Below are 20,284 nucleotides of genomic sequence, written 5' to 3' on the forward strand. Positions count from 1 at the left end.
ACTTGAAGTGTGTTATATTACTTGAGAAAATAATGGTTAACTACAATATAGATTTGCTGACAGGAAAAAAAAAAAGGAATGTATCATGTATCACATGTATCACTATAGTAATTTATTTTTTATGGATGTATTTTTCTATTATAATTCTCCTCTACCATTTTCTTAAAGAACTTTACTAATTTAGTTGAGAACCTGCAGGTCTGCTGTGAGACCAAGCTGGTCTTCTGTCTGTTCAGTCACATGGCAAATGCTGCTGCCAAAGACTGACATTGATACACAGGACTTGAAGACTATAATCTGGTATCAATCTTGAAAGACGCTATAGAAATCTGTAAAGGCTTTGATGGATGTGTATCTAGAAAAAACTAATTTTCTGTAGCCAAATGATGTATTTTCCCTCCCCTCTGATTAAATGTCAAGCTTGCCCAACAAATCAATAAGTTCAGAAATGCGACAGGAAAAAAACAGTGTGGGTTCCTTTTGTCCCAGCTGGCTGCATCTTCAGGTGTAAACATTTTGAAGGTATTTCTTTGTATTTGTGAGTTTGCATGAAGAAAGGGTCCTATGCTTATTCTTCTTAAAGAGGTAGCTTGTTGGGCAAGTCTATTTGGATTTTGTTAGCTACTGTCTCAGCAGAGCACTTGTCTAAAAACATATTCAGTTGTTTGTGGGACTGTCCTGTAATAACTTTTACATCTAAATGAAAAGCTTTTGACTCAACAAAGGAATGGTTACTTTATTATCATCATTGTAGTGTATCATGGTGTTGGAAAAAGTGGGGAAGGAACCTTAACATAAGCAAAGCATATTCTTTATTAAAACTTTGAATGAATACCAAATGTCAGATTTGTCATGGATCCAAACGTGTGTTTGGAATTTCCTAATTTAATGAAAGTTAGTAACTGTGTATTGCCAAAATAATTCCTCCAGTCTAAGTAGCCTTAGTTGTAAAATGAAGGGATTGTATCTGTTTTTCACTGTCTGGGAACTGCAAACTCTCAAAGTAGGTGCTGTATAGCCATGTAATAACAATACTGTTCTTAATACAGAGTAAGAAGGTGTATTGAGGGAATATCAGAGGAAATGCAGTTACACTAATGGACTCTTGTAGACCATTTATAGGATGCTGTGTAAATTCAGACTTCTAATCTCAGTGTGGCTAGCAATGTGTCAAGGTAAGAAGAATATAGGAAATGGGCATAAATGAGAGAAGGGAGGAGGAATGAATTCTTCATCAGTGTGTCTGGAAGTGACCGCTAAGCATGATCTGTCTGCCTTAATTTGTCATGGCATACAAAAGTTAGGCTATGTTTAGGTCAAGGCTGTGTCAGAGCAGGGTGATAAATCAAGTAAGTTTATCATATTTGTATTAATGCAGCTTTGTATTAATAAAGAAGTAAGAGGGGTGCATTAAAGCAATGTTTCTTGGGCAGTGACTTCATGCTAATGATGAGATTCCTGCCCACAGGTCCAGTGAGTCCCCCCAGTTCCATAACTTGAACTTGGAAGGGTGGGTGATGTTTAGCTCTTGTATGCTGCCCCTCTCATAGTGTTTCTCAACACCTTAAAGCTTGTAGAAATTTCAATATGAAGACTTTTTGTTAATGAAAACAGAATTTTATAAATATTTTTTCTGTCATGCAGTGTTAGTATTACATTATTTTGATTCTTTTGTGTATTCTGTAATTAATATATAAGTAACATTCTTTTAAAAATCAAATCTTTGGGCTACTTTTTGTCTTTTCTGGCACTGGTTGCTTGAAATGCATTAGTTCCAAGCTCACAGCCAGGGTCAATAACATGCACCGTTCAAAATGAAATTTAGCTTTTACAGTTCTCCTGTTCCAGTCACAAAGATTTTAAAGTTTTGAAATAGCTTCCTTTTTCTCCTAAGTTAGCCAAATTGAGGAAAATGTTTTATGCCTTTCATTACCTTTTATGGAAACTGTAAGGTAAGCATAAGTATTGATTAGTCCCCTACTAGTGCAGGCTTTCTTCTTTGTTGGGTATAAGCACCTCAAATGTTTTCTCCCATTCTGCTGCTGTGTGTTGGCATCCATATATCTAATACCATTCTAACCTTGGACAGTGACTACCTCACCAGAATGGAAACAGTTCAGGAAAACAAGATTTGGGCATACGTGGAGGAAGTGGCTTGTGTAAAAGTGCAGATGGAAATAAAAGGATCTTCTGTTTGTTGTGATTCAGCTTCTGAAATATGTACTCTTCCAAAGTTATGACTTGCCTCTGAAACCAGGTCCATAATTCCTTTCATAGTAAGGTAACCTAAGCTAGTGAGGAAAGAATCTTAGACCAAAAGCCTCACTCAGAAAAGCTGTAATTGCTTTTAAACAGTTTCTTCAAGAAAGGCCCTTAAGGACTGACTGATTCTGATTTGGCATATTCAGTGAGTGTCTTGAAGTATCATAAATTCTTTTAGTATCATTAAAGGAATGGATTAATTTCATTTATTAAGGTTTTCAGTTTTATAGGCTTGATACTGCTTTACCAGCAGCATAATATCATACCCATTACTGGTTGCCTGAATAAACATCACAGTTAAAAAGAGCTGTGTGAATGAATAATGTACGAAGATGCTTTGCACTTGTATGTGCTGGCGAGTTTTCCACCGAACAAGCTCAGTGTAAGAAATTAGATGAAAAAGGCTCTGTGTAAATGAAACACACGGTTGCTACCAAGATGTGAACTTATCAGTGCTCCCTTTTTGCTGGCTATTAGTGGTACTTCATACTGTAATGCAGTGAGGTACCATCTGCAGCTTGAAGGAGCTGTTTTTGCTTGAGACTTTTGTTTGAGGTAATAAATTTTCCTCCTTCTTTCCTTCTCTGTACACATGTCCAGTCCTGGGATGTGTTTTTCCAAAATGCTAATGCTGGCCAAGCATATGATCCCCATCTACCAGATCAGTTGGAAAGAAAGGCATCGTTTCTTCAGAGCCATGGCCTGGCCCAGACACCGGGTAAAGCTGAAAAGCTTGTTGAAGATCACCTCGCTGTGCAGTCTTTGATAAGAGCATACCAAGTAAGTGTACTTTGGGGTAGGTGTGGGAGGGCCTCTCCTTTGCAAACAACCTTTTTCTTCCTTTTTATGTTCTTGTTTGTCTTCTGGTCTTAACTCTTGCCTGTTGTCTTGCTTCTGATCCAAAATGTCTTGAACTAGACGCTCTTTTCTTCCCTGCACAGTGTCTGTACACTGAGGTCCTGGGATGCTCCTCTGGCTTAGCAAACTCAGGATTCAGATTGCCCACAGTCCTGATGCTGGGCATCTGACTTAACCTGGAAGCTCTTTATGGAGATAGTCGTTTGTGAAAGGGAATATGAATCTATTGTTTTTTCCCCCGTTTACCAGGAGCAGGAGCCAAACATGTCAAAGCTTACCCTTTACTATTCTTTTGGCTCACTTGACTGTATTAAGATTTTTTGTGTGTGTGTATGTGTGCCTCTGATTCAGTAAGTTACTTGACCAAATTGGAACACTAAGTTATCTCAAATAGTTTTGCTTCATATGAAGGGGGTTGTCCTGGATATACTAGTACTAATGAATCTCCTGATGTGTGCAGTGAAGTAAGAACTATTTTCTCTCTTCAACAGCAAACTTTTCCATGATCCGAGTCTGTCTTCACCTCTGGAAAAGTTTGTATTTCAGTTCTAAATATTACTACCTTTCTTTAAGAAAGGAGGAAATGTGCTTGCTTTCTCATACGTCTAGTGTGAATTTTGAGATTCCTGATTTGAGCAGGATTATAGGTACAAAGACAAAGGAGAAATAATGAATTAACCAGAAGCTGAATTTTGGGAGGCTGATGGTACTGAGTTTGGGTCAGCTTTGATGAATTTCTCTTAGAGAGCTGTTCATCAAAGCTGACTTTGTTTCACACTCAGATTTTTTTAACCCTTTTATTAAATTAAGAAATTAAGTCTAATTTCCTTTTTTCCTTTAAAAGAAGAAGGATTTTGGATAGCACAGTGGTTTTGGTTAGATGTTTTCTAAATGTAAAAGAAGTTTAAACATTTTTATTTAGACATGTGTTTAATATCTTAGTTTCAATAAAAGGCTTTAAAACAGTGTGAAACAAAAAAAACCCTCTAAACATGTAGATCTGTGTTGAGCAAAATATTCCAGTTTGCTTTTTAAAATGTTTTTTTCTTTTTTTTTTTTAAATAAGTATGTAACTTCCCAAGAAGTTTGTTACAGTTTGACTTGAGCAGATCTGTTCTGCCCTGCACTAAGAATTTTAACTCCTGTTTGCTATCATCAGAGGAATAGAACTTTTTTTAAAAACTTTTTTTTATGTGCACATCGCATTGTCACCATTGATTCAGGTATGAACCATGTTATTCCAGCTGTTGGAGAGGTGTTGTAAAAGAGTAGAAAGGTTTGTGAATATAAAGAATATACAAAATTTGCTTAGAAATAGCTATGTCCAAAACAACCACTTCAGCCCATTCACTTTTGCTTGCAGTAAAAATTTGTTGAAGAATTAGAGAAAATTGGAGAATGTTAGGCTGCTTTGACACCATTTACTTGAAAATAGTTCAGGGATTGCCAGTTTGTTTCCTGTATTTGAAAGAGTGTGCTGTCCAACTCAAGTGATGGAACAGAAACGCCTGTATAAATGGCAGGCACCAATGTGTCTGTGACAAACAAAAGAGGATTACCTAAGGCAACTGTCTGTTTTTAAAAGGTATTTAATACCCTCTAAATTCAGCGTTGAAGGGATACAATCAATTTGTGACCTTCCTTTGCCTGATAATGAAATTAAATGGAGAAGGATACAGAATATTTGATTTCTCAAACCTGTCAGTATTTTATGATTTTTGTGGTAAACTGCTCTGTGGTTGTTGAGCTGGTCTTCTGAAAAGGCAGTTAATCTATTGCTTTTTCTAATGCAGAGCACTGGACGCCCTGAAAGAAGGATTTCCAGTGAAATGTGTGTGCTTAACAAAAATTAGTCTAGATAAAAGAAGACTCAAGAAATTAATTTATAATGTAGATTTTTTTTTTTTTCCACCTCTGTCTAGAAAACATGATTTTCAAGTCTAGTTTCAGGTAGTCCATACTTGCATTTAGTCAAATTTATGGCAATTGATGAAAATTTCCATGGATGTATTTTCACAAGGTTGATCTCTGATGTTGTTACTATTTTCTGTATCCAGTGAAAGAAGTGGAAGTTATTAAAAAATAACTTGATATTGAGGAAAATACTGTCTTTAAATAAAAGACCAAACTGCTCCTGGAGTGAAATATAGCACAGCACTTTACTTATTTGCTCTTCTGGGTTTTGGTGTTTTTGCTAATCCTCTTCCTCTACCTACTAATACTGCAGAGCAGATGTAGCATAGGGAGGTGAATTCTTTCCTGTTGATGATGCTTGAGACAGAATTGTTTGCTTAGTTCCAGTCAGATAGACTTTGTGCCTCTGTAAACAATGAGGTGGCACGGATGTTGCCGTGGGCATCATTTGGCCTGTCAGACTTTTATTACTGGTGATTCATGAGATGCAAAGAATCTCAGAGGCCAGGCTGAATTTACAGGGCAGGTGGTTCCAAAAAAGATGCCATATTTCTGTTTGTGTATGAGTAGAAAGCATTTTGTTATGAGCTCTCCTGCAAATATAGAACATTTGAATAGTGTTTTTACAAGTCCCTTCTTGATGAACCACACTTTAATCACACTCTGTTAATGTGTGATGTAATTCATTATTAAGATTTTTTTTTTCCAGAGACAATTAGGATACTAGTAGTGTGAATGTAATTCTATCCAAGTGATCTGAATTTGTCCTCAAAAAGAAAAATATTAAGGAGAAAATATTCATATATTAATCTATAAAAAGCTTTTAATGAGCTAATTTGGTATATGAGAATCATGCACAAGAGACATACTAAAAAAATTGGGGTTTATGTGTGGCTTTATTGAATCAATTAGTTATTTCTTCTGTAGCAATGTTATATGTTAATATAAGGCATTAGTTTATAGCACCTTGTGGCATGCATTAACACCAGTCATATTGATAACTGAAAGCTGGCTAAATTCCCTGTTGAATTTGTGTTCTTTGGTGTCTTGAATGTCAATTTTATCATAGATGAAATTCCTGAAATTTTATGAATTAAAATAAATGCTATCTGATGCTATCTGATGTGGAGCAGAGCTCATGAAGAGTGATCCCTTCACTTCCAATATAAATGTCTTCAGCACCAGTCTATTTTTTAGGTCAGCAATGCTGTATTTTAGTATTCTGCAGGTGCAGAAAGGAGGATTCAAGCAAAAATACAAAATGACTGGATTAGCAAATGGTAGGATCTATAGACTAGGCATTGTTTTTTGATTTTTCCCAGAGATTTAGAGTACTATCTTTAGTAGTTTTCTTTACTTAAACTTCAGTGTAATTCCAGTTTAAATTGTATGTCGGCCAAAATAAAGGTTATGTTCTAATGTGTATTCAGCAATTTTTAATAGAGGTCGTAAACATATCCAGAGATATAATGCTTATTTCCTGTTCTTATGGGAAAACTTGGGAAATATGACCCTTTTGTGACATTAGTGGTATTTGCTTATTGGACTTCACAGCTGATATACATGCTATGGAGAGATATCAGTGACTTTTTCCCTTCATCTGAGTTTCGTTAGTGTGATTTCATTTTTCTCTCACTTTCCTCCATTTTCAGATCCGTGGCCATCATGTGGCTCAGCTGGATCCCCTTGGAATTCTGGATGCAGACTTGGATTCGTTTGTTCCATCTGACTTAATCACTACAATCGATAAACTTGGTGCGTACACTGTATGCCTTGTTATTTGCAAAGGTCATTTGCCTCTTTTGACTCGTTGGGCTGAGGTGATTTAATAAGACGTTTCAGGGAACCTTTTCTGCTTGCTGGTATCATGAAATAGTTTCTCTGAGCATCTGTAAGGAGGCTGAAATTTCAGGACTACTGCTAGAATTTCTACTCTGAGATTCCTGTGAATTCACCTTCTGATGAATTATGATTATAAACACTTTATAAAACCCCCAAATCTCATGGTTTTGAACCACATGAGAAATTAATACTGATCAATACGTTAGGCCAAGATTCTGGTAATCTAAATTACTTTTATAGCATTAAGCTTGATACTTGTTTTGACTGGGGACATCTGAAGGCTAGTCAATAGGAAAAACAAGCAATAAACAAAATGCTGGATAGAGGAACTTAGGGTAAATTTCATACCAAATTTGGATTCTAGCCTCTGATACTTATTCCTTCTGTATAACTTGAAGAAGTCTCTTTCCGTGTTTTCTTCTGATAACTTCAAAGTGTAGAATTCTTGACTTGTGTATATAATCCAATGGTGATCATTTTAGTTTACTGCTGGAGGAGTGTAGTACACTAGGGGTTTGCTTTTGCAAAGGTTGTTCTGGTTGCTAAGAGGGCATGTCTTTGAGAAATTGCACTGATCAATTTCTTTGCTCCTCTCTGCTTGAATAAAAAACCATCTGATTGATTTTTCTTTACTCTTCAGTCTACCTGGTATGTTCAGAAGGTGATTTTTCTACTTGGTAAAGACACTGAATCAATTTTTCTCTGATATGTAAGGAAGCTTTTTGCACCAGACATAAAACATAGTGCACGTAGGAGATAAAACACATTCTGCTTAATTTTACTCTAAGTACATCTCCTGTCTCTTTGCTGCTGTGTTTTCTTTTTCTGGTGGTAGGGAAAGAAGCAGTTCTGACCCTTGATCATATAAAGGCAGTGGAGTGCTTAAGACAGTAAATAGAGAGGTGCTTACACAAATCAGGGGTTCTCTTTGAAGTTTGTCAGCTTTAATTAAAGGAAAGTGCCTACAAGAAAATGCATTAGACATTTACTGAGTAAATATAATTTGTTCGGAGCATGGGTGATTGCTAGCATGTCAGCACAAATTTCTTTAAAGTACAGAGTGTCATGACTGGTCAGAAGGCATCATACTGAAGCCCTCATGAGCATAGGAAAAATATGCTAGAGCTCTGAATGAGATGGGGGGGTTGTGTCTGAGGGTGCAACTGATGTGATAGTTTGTGAGGGAAAACAACATTTCTAACTTTGTCTTGGCACAGCAAAAGAGAAGGATCTCAAATGTTGCCTGTCCTTGAATGTTCCAGGCAGGAAACTTATGAAAGGTCTCTGGTGGTACAGAAAGTATTTTAGTGTTTGATTTTTCTGTGCATTTTCTTTGTCCCATCTAATGGTTTCTTTTTTGAGAAGTCTTCTGGTAGGAAGTTTCTTCTGGGAGTTGCTTCTAGAAATACAGCTAGTTACAGGTGTACCTACTGCACGATTGAAGTTCAATAAGGTTGTATCTCTTTAAACATGAGGTGATGCTTCAGTAAATATGCAGTGCTGCAGTACAAAGCACAGATGTTCTGTGTATGCCCAAATCACTCCTGTACGTGTTCTGGTTTTTGCATGACAGAACATGAAGAGCCTGTGAAGTCTGAGAGAAAGTCAGGGAAAAAAAAAAAAGGATGTTAGCACTGCTTTGTTTCAAATGACACTAAAGCCCCTCACATCCCCTGTATCCCCCCCCCTTTCTCTTTTTTTTTTTTTTAATTTTTTTTTTTTTTTAGCATTACAGAATTAATTTGGTGCTGGAAGAACCTATTATGGTGCCGAAAAGGAGAAATAGTGGTACACAAACACTTTTTTTGGTCACTCCAGATTTGACGTTTAATATATTTTTGAAACTATTATTAAAACCAAAATGAATATTTAAAAATATATTATTTTTAAACCACAGAATGTGTTATTACTGACAGTGCTGTAGCGTAAAAGTGGTGGCAAAGCAGTCCTATGGCCCGACTTCAACTCTAAATGCTAAGTTCTGTTATTATTTCATTTCCAAATTGCTTCTTCGCTTTCATCTTCAGAAAATTCATTTAACAGGGAATACGGAGCACTATTCTGTATTGATTTAACAGTTATGTGCAGGCTGTCATATCAGTGTTAAAGTGGATGCCTGCAGCTTATCTGGAACCAAGATAAAGAGTTCAAAATTAAAAATAGAGAAGCTGTTTTTGGTTTTGAAAATATTTTTACATGTGCACACACACATATAATTTTTATGTATATATGTTTCTATAACTGTATGTAATATGTATTATAAGTTTTATACATTTGCTTCTTAGACTTGTAAGAAACTATCTTTCCTTTCTTCGTTTAACAGTTCTAGATTAAACTTTATCATGCAAAGCCTTTAACTTGCATTGATACCAGTGTTTCAGTCTTGTCTGTTGTGTATTTTGGCTTTTGAAACTGCATAATAATTAAATATTTTCTTAAACCATATTCTCAGTCAGAACAAGTTTAGATATATCTAAATCAAGATGGGATGATATGCTTAAACAAGCCCTTGTTTTAGTTGGTGGAGGAGTGGGAGGGCTGGGCTGTGAAAGTCTGTATGTTTTATAAGGGGTCGCTGATTGGGAAATAGAGCTGTACAGGTAATTACATGGCTATTTCAAACTAACTTCCCTATAAAGAGAAACAGAGTGAATAGAGATACCTTGGAATTTCTACTAGAGTGTTTGCACAGTGTTACGTTGAACACGTTCTGTATTTTCTCTTAGTCTGTTGATGTTGTATAAATTAATCTAGTATGCTTCCAACCAACTGGTTCTGTCTGTGAAAAGTGGTTCTTCTTGTGTTTGCTGTTCATGGCAAAGCAAGGAAGAAATCCCAATCATTACACTTAGTTATTTTACTAAACAGTGAAGTGCAAGATATAACATGGAGATTTGATGGCATATTTGCTAATATGGTAAAATATAAAAAGGTTTGGGTAATTTTAATTTCAGTTGTTCTGTCTGAGCATTTAAGAAAGAATGGTTTGGTACTTCTAATCAAACAATAACTATTTAATTAAAACATTTCTTTTTAAAATCCAGACTAAAGTGCATTGTACTACTAGATGCTTCCAAAATATTGACACTTTCAATTTTTAATCTGGTACTTTTTTTCTTAATATTGCTTTATTAAACTTAGTTCATGGTGGTTTGAAAATCAATGCTTGTTTCCTTTTTGTCTCCTGTCCTGCTTCACAAATTGATAATGTACCTGTTGTAGGGTTTTATGGTTTGCATGAATCAGATTTGGACAAAGTCTTTCAGCTGCCTACAACCACCTTCATAGGAGGAAGTGAGAACAGTCTTTCTTTAAGAGAGATCATCAAAAGGCTGGAGGTCAGTGGGATGTTTTTTGATCTGTGACTGTTTTAATGCAAACAGAAGTGAACTTTTTCCAGTTGTCAGTCACAAAAAACCTTATCAATTGTCAATTATTAATAAAGCATGTAACAAATTCAAATTACTTTAAAAATAACCCTTGTACTGTTTCTAGAGGTGTCAGCACCATTAATTTCATTGCCTGGATATCTGAGATACATAGATTAAGGCTGAGTATAAAAGAGGAATGAACATGGTAGAATGCTAATTCAGGCCCTAGTTCTGTAAAGAGCTGACACTGTTTAAAAGCAGTAGAGCCTTTAGAACTTGTCTTTTAAGTGTCCTACCACAGATAAAGCACCTTTGCATACAGTACTTGGGACATGCAGGGGTTGGTCTCAGACCCCTAGCTTTAGTGAGACTTTTACCTGAGTAAAAATATGAGAGTTGGGTACCAAATTCATGAAAGCCCAGCTGTAGCTTGTAGATAGTAATGGTCCTTGGTTTTCATCCCCAATCCTTTTTCTAGAGTTTCATTATCTGACAGGTGATATGGTTATGTCATGTGAAGTCATCAAAGCTAAAATAATTTAAAGCAAAAATAATTTAAAGGAATAAATGTAGTTAGAGGGCAACTCCAAATAGCAAAACAGCAAGTAGGAATGGTAATGAATTTGTAGACTACTGAGTGAGTAAGTATTGGGTATTCCTAATTGTGCTTTTTCTAGGATTTTGGAGTCCTGAAGTTGTAGAGATTTCTGTTGCATGGTAATGAAATCCATTGGAGTTAAAAGGCCTAGGGGTGAGGAAATATTTTAAAGGATGAAATACGGAACTGAGTTACAAGAATGTAAAAATAAAAATAATTACTGAGCATATAAGAGTTCATGACTTTGACCTGTTGCAAGTGTGAGAGAATGTGTTGACTTGCACGTTTGACTATTACATCAGCTTAGCTGAAGCATGGCAAGTTGTTAAGCCACAACATCTCTGATGTGCATTTGAGCTCTATATTTGCTTTTTGGTTTTTGCACTTCTAGCATGTCTGTGCAGCAATTTTCAAGAGATAACCCTTAAAATTGTAATGGGCAAATGAATGGACAAAATCAATAGCAAAATCTAAAAGCCTCAAGGAACTGATTTGTGTTAAAGAGAAATAACCCTCTTCTCTCCAGAGCTTTGGCTCTTTTTTAATTGAAGTTAACATTAAATTCCTCTTTAGAGGCAGCAGAGAGCACATACTATGTGTTCAGAGTGTTTTTTTTCTCAAATTAAACTCACAATAGGTCTTATTTCTGTTGACTTGTATTTTGGACACATTTTTCTGGTGAAATATTCTTTTTAAGGTAGGAAAAAGAAAATTTAAAAATTGCAACAAGGATGTTCTTGAAGTGTCTTTGCATTTTTCCCTGTCCTTTCTCTGTTCTCAGCTGCTTGGATTCTTTTTCAGATTTCCAGCCTTCTGAGACTTGACAGTTTTCAGATAATTTGCATGAGGCTTCATAGCTGTCTTCTCATTGTCTTTATTGCTTGATTTCAGGTAGCATTTAAAAAAGACAGGGTAGATTTTGATAAATGACTTAATCTTTGCTGGTGCATCTAAAGAAAAGACTCTGTTATCCTGTAAGAACAGTAGCGAGTTAGGTGAAATATGTGTCAGTTTAAGGCAGGTTTATTGGCCTACTTTCTGTGTATTACCAAATGAGAATCTTCCAGATTCAAAATTTTGAAATGTTACTTTGTAGACAAAGCTTTCTGGCACAAAACTAGATTCAGTAAAATAATTTGTTTGCTTATAGGATTGCTGTGGGCAAGATATAGTGGAAGAGGAAGAAGACAAGATAGCTTTCAGAAGAGTAATATATACAGAAAATATAATTTAAAAAATATATTTGTTTCCTTATGGCCCATTAACTTCTAAAGCTTCTGTGTTGGTGTTCTCACATCCTAGAATACTTACTGCCAACACATTGGCTTGGAGTTTATGTTCATCAATGATGTGGAGCAGTGCCAGTGGATCCGGCAGAAGTTTGAGACACCGGGAGTTATGAAGTTTAGCAATGAGGAAAAAAGGACTTTGTTGGCAAGGCTGGTGCGCTCAATGAGGTACGCTGGGGTGGTGCTGGGAAACTGTTCTGTGACTGCTGGATGAAAGCTGGTGTGGTCTGTAAACTGCTGAGGTGGAGGTGAAGAGTCTTAAGTGAAATCTGGGTTACTGGAGTACAGGTGGGTGTAGTTAACCTGGCTGCGATAGCAAAGGAAAGTGTGTGCTGTGAGGTATGTCAGGGTCTGTGTAGTGACTTTTAGTATACTATTTTTTGAAAAGGCAGGTTGTGGTCTGTAACACTTGTGCAGCCGTTAGTGGCATATCTGGCAATGTTTTCATTGGCTTGCGGAGAAAAACTGGGAAAAAATTGTTTCAACAGACTAGTACGTGCATCTGTTTTAAAGATTCATAACTTGTTTCAGAAAGTAGGTGTCAGAACAATGTTGGATACTGATCTTCTACTGTATTCTATCTACTGTGCATCTTTGTAGTAGCACATGATCAAAGGAAGCCATCCTAATAGTCAGCTCAAGGGGAATTTTTAAATGGGTGAAATGGTGACATGAGCACTGTTTGACTCACTGGGATGCTAACAGTCTCTTTGGAAAGCTGTGCCAAGATGGGACTGGATTTGAGAGGCATAATGTGATTTCAAGTCCTGGTTTTGCCCTTTTCTTTTTGTGGTATGCCAAGATGTGCTGTACTGCTGCATGACCTGGCAGCAGGAGTTTTGGTCTCTGCAATATATGAAAGCATGTTTGAAACAGCTTATTGATCGCTCCCATTGTGGCTATCCGTATAGAAATACGGTGATCCCAGAGACTGAATTACTCTCTTACCCCTAGAACAAGACTGTCTTCTCAGGCACAAGATTTGTTCCAGTTCTTACAATCTGAAACAATTTGCATATCCTTTGATCAACACAAGAGTTAGAGATTTATAAAGACACATTTTTTGATTAAGCTTCTATGTTCAGAGACTTAAAAATGAAGTGCTCATTGGAGATGTTGGAAGATATTTTTGCCAGGTGTTTTGTTTGCCAATGTTATGGCAAGATTGTTTCTCTGGTTAAAAGTTTCATTTAAACAGAAATAAAAATGTCATGTAATGGTCAAGTGAATATTGCCCTTGAGTAAGTTTGTTTAACAACCCCTCAGTATGAACCATCTCCATGTTTCTTGAGTCAAGAATTTGTGCTTTTATTCCTGCCGGTCTAAGCTGTGGAAAGATCTGCGGTTCCTAGTAGAGTAAAGGAGCCAAACGTCCATCTTCTGCCAAATTAGTTGCCTGCTGAAAATGGAAGAAAAAAGTTTTACAAAAATTTCTATGCAGCTATCTCTAGCATGCTTTTTTTTGTCTGAAAATGATTAAGAAAAAAAAAAAATCTGGTTTTGTGGAAAACTGGTTGTGCTCCTGAGAATTTGTGGCTTTGTAAAGCAGATAGTCATCATTTTGCTCATGAATACTGTTTTCAAAAAAGTTCATTCAAAGTACTACATAGTTCAGGTACTTGAAACTGAATTTTTTAAAGTAGGATTTCTCATCCTTTGTGGTGTTCACTGACAGGTTATTGAACAAAGGGTCACTTTTAACTCTTCTTCCTGTAAAATACTCATTGTATATCTTTGAGCCACTTCTTGTATGCATTAGTAAACATGTTGGACCCTGATTGTGTAGTCTGATCTGCGCATCTTGTTAAGCCTGTGCAGGTCAAGCATTTCTAGATTATCCCTTCTGAGAGCAACCATCTTTCCTAAGACTTTTGCTCCTCACTGGGTACTGAATACAGGCACTGACAGTGGATGAGCTGCCAGCCTTTGTGAAATCACAGTGGCATATAGGGGACTTGCAAGATGTGACTGTGAAATATTGTAGTTCTGCACACTTAGCAGCAGCTTGGCTTAAATAATGAACTTTCTGATTGTCCAGTACTGGCTTAACTTGCAGCTGCAGAGAGGAGGAAGGCAGTGTGTACACCACTTCGATTTGCCCTATAGGACTTGCTGGTGACATGGGACGCACTTTCATTTTATATAAACTGGCGTAGCCCCACAGATTTCCATGAGGAATTCTGGCAGCATAGCTCAGCTGAGGGTCTGGCTTGTTGCTTAGATGACTGAATTGTGAGGGTATTGATGGGTGAGCTAAGGAGAGTCTTTTGGCAACTTTTCATTTCACTGCTTTTAGGACTTCAATCTAAAGAGGTAAATGTCAGCATTCTAAATGAGGAATAAGCTGAGTATTAATGGATTATGGCAGTGTTATGAGTCGAGGCATTGCACAGATGATGTAACCAATACAGTTATTTTCATGAAGATATATTTTCTTTGCCTTTTGTATCTCCAAGCTTTACAACACATGATCCTTTCAACGTTTGTTAAAAGGTGCTTTTTAACCACTCACTTTGCCTCTGGCCCAAATGCATTAAAAAATGAAAGAACATAGAGCTGCCAAGGATTGACATCTTTCTCCCGCTGAAGCTGAGGCAGAGATGCCAGTGTCCTAGTTCTTGGCACATTACCAACTGTTACATCACACAGTCTGAGGAGCCCTGCCATTGAATAGGACCTATGAAATAGGCATGCTTTCTCCTGTGGTTTTCTACAAGTATTTAATCGTTACTTCCAGAAAATAGAGGTTCTCTGTTATGGTTTCTTCAATCCATAGAAGAGACTTCTTTGCTGTCACTCTGCCTTCCCAGTGGTCAGTATACATTTTGTGTACATGGGAAGGAGCAGAGTTTAACTTGGGAAGTGAATTTTGTCTGAGGTGGAGGGTTTCTTCCTCTCTGAATTGTTTCAAAGTCCTGGTAAATACTTTTCAGATGAAGGAGAAAGAAGACTTAATTCTCTCCAATGTCTCCCTCCTTACATGTGGCTTATTTCCAGAGGCCTAAAAACATGTAGTCACAGATGTCTTAAAATAGCATAATGTAATTTTATTTACCAAAAGATGTTGGACAATAAGTATTTGCTACATTATCTTAATACAAACACTGTCTCTTGGTTTTTTGGGTTTCTTTTTGGCAAAGATTTGAAGACTTCCTTGCTCGCAAGTGGTCTTCCGAAAAGAGATTTGGTTTGGAAGGATGTGAAGTAATGATTCCTGCACTTAAGACCATCATTGATAAATCCAGTGAAATGGGAATTGAATATGTTATTATGGGGATGCCTCACAGGTAATGTCAATGGAAACCCCCCAACAAATGGGCTTATTGTCTTAAGACAAGTTTCAGGTTCTAGAATTTTATTAACAAAGTTGATATTAGAGAAGCTAGTGTAGCAAGCATCAGTCATAGCGAGTAATGGTAACACAGAACCGTAACAAATACCTGTCAGTGAGAGTCTGCAGGCTTCACAGGTAAATGCTAGCAAAACTCATCTCAGTGTACTTTGAAGCTGCAAGCAAATGTGGCAGCAGCCGTGGTATCTATCCCATTGCATAAGGTCTAGAACTGGGAAAGCTTGGTGAGATAGTATCAGACTTATTTTTTGCAGTCTTCCTTAATTAATTATTAATGTTGTTATATTAAGACTGCTAGATAGTACAAAATTCATCGTTCATACTTGGATAACTAGGTGTTGCAAAATGTCTGTGGGAATGCATTGGAGAAACTTTGCAATGGGAAGAAGGGTAGAATGAAGGGTTTCAGGTTCAAAAGTTTGCAGTGAACTTCTTACTTGCAAATTTCTGACAGCATGGCTTGGTGATTTGATAAGTTTTATGCTGTTAAGTCTGTTATTACCATTTTTGAGACATAACTCTGTTTGGAATTTTCTTAGAGGTAGGCTGAATGTATTGGCTAATGTAATCCGAAAAGAGCTGGAGCAGATCTTCTGTCAGTTTGATCCCAAACTTGAAGCAGCTGATGAGGTAAGATGCCTCTTCAATAGATCTATATATAGAGAGGTCAACATTCAAGGTAGTTTTTAGTAATTTTGGTCATGGTTATTATGAAAATAGCATTATCAGCTGCTGAAATGCATGGTCTTCTAGTTTGAAGAATATGATTTGGTGAAACTTCTTAACAAATTTAAAGACTACACTGTACCTCTAACATGCAGAAGGAATCTCAGGAATGATTGTAGATAAGTTCTAGGTCATTTGACTAATTTCATAAGCTCTAAGCATCTTTCTTTGTTTTATATAAATGAAATTAGTATCAATATTCTGTAAATATCCAATACTGGATAGTGACACTGAGATAATAAAATAGGAACAGTGTTCCAATTTGAAATTACAGTGTCAAACCCATAGTGCATACTGATGTACAATTGGCTAGATGCATTTTTCAGACTGAAGCACAAAGTTTAGGCCTAGTCAATCGGATGCAGCTGGTATGAATGACATCCCTGAATTGTGACTACATCTTGCATGTTAGGGATCTGGGGATGTAAAATATCATCTGGGAATGTACCATGAGAGGATCAACAGAGCAACAAACAAGAAAATCACTCTGTCCCTGATGGCTAACCCTTCTCACTTGGAAGCAGTTGATCCTGTTGTGCAAGGGAAAACAAAAGCTGAACAGTTTTATCGAGGGGATACGGCAGGGAAAAAGGTAAAGATTGTTTAATATAGTAACTCTTACTGGTAGTTTTTCCTATCATTTTTAATAAAAGTAGTTTACCAGTAGTTTTGTATCAGAGTCCTCCTCTCTTCCTCCTTCACAAAAGGGATATATCACCTGTTGAACTAGATAAGGTTTTTGATATGATACCTCAAGGGTAACTTCAGGAAGTAGGCTTAAAACTTTCTTTCATTTGTGAACTGAGCAAAGGCAGCGGAATGCTGAGAAATCTATGGTTTATTATAAAAATACAGTTCTATTTTATAAGCACTACAGAAATATGGAGCAAAGAAATCCTGCTGAGAAGCTTAAATTGCACTTCTGCTTTCTAATATATGTGTGGATATGTGTGTATAATCCTCCCTCTTAGGTTATGTCCATATTATTACATGGGGATGCTGCCTTTGCAGGACAAGGAGTGGTTTATGAGACGTTTCATCTTAGTGACCTCCCATCCTACACCACAAATGGCACTATTCACGTTGTGGTCAACAACCAGGTAACAAGTAGAGCATTTTCCAATCAATTTGTCTGCTGAAGAGTTGCTAGTGTATTTCTTTTTATTCTTGTTTGTTATTAGCTGGGTGCATTGTCCCCTCTGTTTATTAGAATGGTTAAGATGTTCCTGAAAATGGTCATAGTATCTAGCAACTCTGAGTGGATAATATTTTATCACCTACATTTATTTCATTCAATTTGTAACACTTAAGTGGATTAGGTTTGCTTTGTTTTGGTTTTAAGGGAGCAAAAAGAAGCTGGCTAGCCAAAATGAAAAGCTGATACTACTGCTGTGTAAATGACTATTAAATGAAAACCTCAAGCATTCAAAACAAACTAGAGGGAGATGCCCAGATTATTTTAATGGAGGTTTCTGGAATTTCTAGATTGGCTTCACCACAGACCCCCGTATGGCCCGTTCATCTCCATATCCTACTGATGTCGCTCGTGTGGTCAACGCTCCCATTTTTCATGTGAATGCTGATGACCCTGAAGCAGTGATGTATGTGTGCAGTGTAGCTGCAGAATGGCGAAACACATTCAATAAAGATGTGGTGGTTGACTTGGTAAGTCTTGGTTTTCTCAACTTTTCATTCTGTGTATTATGTGCTACTCTCTTATTTTTCTGTGGCTTAGAAGACCCAGCCAAGAGATGTATTTTGATTTTAATGGCCTTTAGTTTCTTCATTTAAAAAAACCAAACAACTAACAGGCCCACAAGGATCCATAAATGTTTTTGTACCATAAACCTCCTAAAATCTCTGTAAAACTGTGAAACTGAAAGATTTCATTTTACGTTTTTCCTTGCCAATGGAAACAATCTTTCCCTTTGTAGGTTTGTTACCGTAGGAGGGGGCACAATGAAATGGATGAACCAATGTTCACCCAGCCTCTAATGTACAAGCAGATTCATAAGCAGGTGCCAGTGCTGAAGAAGTATGCTGACAAACTGATTGCAGATGGGACTGTAACACTGCAGGAGTTTGAGGTACATATCAACAGAGTTAAAGGGAACTTAAGAAGCTGTCAATAGGAAGACACAACTGTCACTGTACGCTGACTGCTTAAAAACGTTCCTTTCATTACTGTGATGTCTTCACCCTTTGACACTTTCTGATTCAGTTCGGTTTGGATTTTCATGTAAAATAAATAGTATTGTTGTAATAAAAGGACTGAAAGTGCTGTGAAGTAATTGATACATATTGCACAGAAGAAAATTTGCTTCAGTTCTGAGATTTGTAAAAGGTGATCAGATGTCAGTGTTGGAGATGGAGGCATTTGTCAGCTGTTGTTCTTCATCTCTAGAACCTTGATTCAGCAGTAAGACAGTATTTGAATGCTCACTGGTATAACTGTAGCTTCATACTGATAACCTTGGCAGGCTTGTATCCAGCAATAATGCAATAAAATCAGTTTAACCTTTTTATTTTCTTGCAATAATTCAACTAAGTTCAGAGATGATTTGAAATATTCCAGAAGAATGAAGTGTAAAGTCTGGTGCCTGTATTAAGCTGGTTAGGTCTTAACCTTAATCTTTTTGAAAGGGAATGTGTAGCGTGTGGATGCAACAAAGGACTTTCTCAGAAGGTGTGGCTAACTACGTAGTGACACAGTATTGCAGATCAACAAAAAAGCAGTTTGTGTAGGTGCGTTCCGTTATCTGCAAGAATGATCGCAGCTCATGCAGAACTAGCTATCCTGAATCATTGTAAGAGTGTGCCAGTAGTGGCATGGGCTTTGGTGACTGGATCCAGGATCCTGGATGGGTGTTTTGCTGTACAGACTGAGCTCAACATTGCTGTTAATTACTTTAAAGATTAGCTAGCTCAGTAACTTGAGTGTAGGTTTGGACTGAAACATAGATATTGTAGAAGCATTCTGCCTGTGCAGAATATGGCTTTGTATCTGGTGCCATTGACAGGTGTGGCCAGCATATTCTGAGCTAGAGTCTCCTAGCCAGACTAGTTTTCTAGGAGGTTCTCTTCTAGTCTTTAGTGGCTTCGGTGGCCAGAAGTATGAGTGCTGGATAATGCTGATCTTAAAGTATGACTAAATTATATTTGGTACTTCAGTTCTGTCTCATTCTGGAGTGATGCTGGCAACTTCAGCTCTTGGTACTCTCCTCTGTAACCCCTGTCCAATAAACTAAATAATTTATTTAGAGTAATGTGGGTAAGCATGTTTCTAGAAGGCAATTTGATCCTAGATAAAATGAAATTGTTTGTTTGCATAATTGTAACTAAATTTTCTTCAGAAGTTAAATAACTGGTTTTGTCATAGTGAATGATAGGTGTCATCTGTAAGATACAAGGGTGTTATGTTTATCTGTTTTTAAAAAGAAAGTTTTTGTTCTACAGGAAGAAATTGCAAAGTATGATAGAATATGTGAAGAAGCATATACTAGATCTAAGGATAATAAGATCCTACATATCAAGCACTGGCTTGATTCACCTTGGCCTGGTAAGAAGTGTCCTTTCACTTATCCTAGTGTTAATATTATTGTGCTTTTATTTTGAGTCCATATTCTAGGACTCTTAAATGTTTTTTATCAGACAGTGTTCCTTTAAAATAAAACATGACCTTTGGTTTGCCCCTGTTAATAGTAAATAAGACATTCTGCCAGATCAACTTGAAAGAGATGCTTTTCTTAAAAAAAAAAAAAAAAAAAAAAAAAAAAGTGCAAAGGTATGACTTTGAAAAAGACATCTTTTCAGTTTAGCAGAGAAGTGTTTTTCCTGTAGTGTTACCTGTCTATGCCTTCAGGAAGAAGAAGTATGTCTCATTCTCCGTGTTGTGTGGTTTTTTTGTTTTTGTTTTTGTTTTTTTCCTCCGGAGGGATTGAGGTGCCATATGCCTTTATTGGCTTCCTCTGCCCACACAGTTGGATCATTGTGTGCCTGTAAGATCAAGTGCTGTTGTCATACAGACAATCAAAATGATTGTGTCTCCCAGTGAAAGGTGAAGAACTAGGTT

General features: G+C 36.8%; 1 protein-coding gene across 2 annotated transcripts in view; it reads left to right on the forward strand.

Moving 5' to 3' along the window:
* The window catches only part of OGDHL (oxoglutarate dehydrogenase L), a 57,006-nt gene that overhangs the window by 9,008 nt on the left and 27,714 nt on the right, over positions 1–20,284 (forward strand). For both annotated transcript variants that reach the window (XM_052799730.1, XM_052799731.1), the window contains exons 3-13: positions 2,863–3,042; positions 6,687–6,789; positions 10,099–10,214; positions 12,148–12,302; positions 15,275–15,421; positions 16,026–16,116; positions 16,625–16,804; positions 17,184–17,312; positions 17,698–17,877; positions 18,147–18,299; positions 19,669–19,771. In XM_052799730.1, coding sequence (XP_052655690.1) covers positions 2,863–3,042; positions 6,687–6,789; positions 10,099–10,214; positions 12,148–12,302; positions 15,275–15,421; positions 16,026–16,116; positions 16,625–16,804; positions 17,184–17,312; positions 17,698–17,877; positions 18,147–18,299; positions 19,669–19,771 — 1,537 coding nt within the window. The remainder of the gene's footprint in view (positions 1–2,862; positions 3,043–6,686; positions 6,790–10,098; positions 10,215–12,147; positions 12,303–15,274; positions 15,422–16,025; positions 16,117–16,624; positions 16,805–17,183; positions 17,313–17,697; positions 17,878–18,146; positions 18,300–19,668; positions 19,772–20,284) is intronic.

Source organism: Harpia harpyja, chromosome 10 (genome assembly GCF_026419915.1).
Source record: "Harpia harpyja isolate bHarHar1 chromosome 10, bHarHar1 primary haplotype, whole genome shotgun sequence".
NCBI lineage: Eukaryota > Metazoa > Chordata > Aves > Accipitriformes > Accipitridae > Harpia > Harpia harpyja.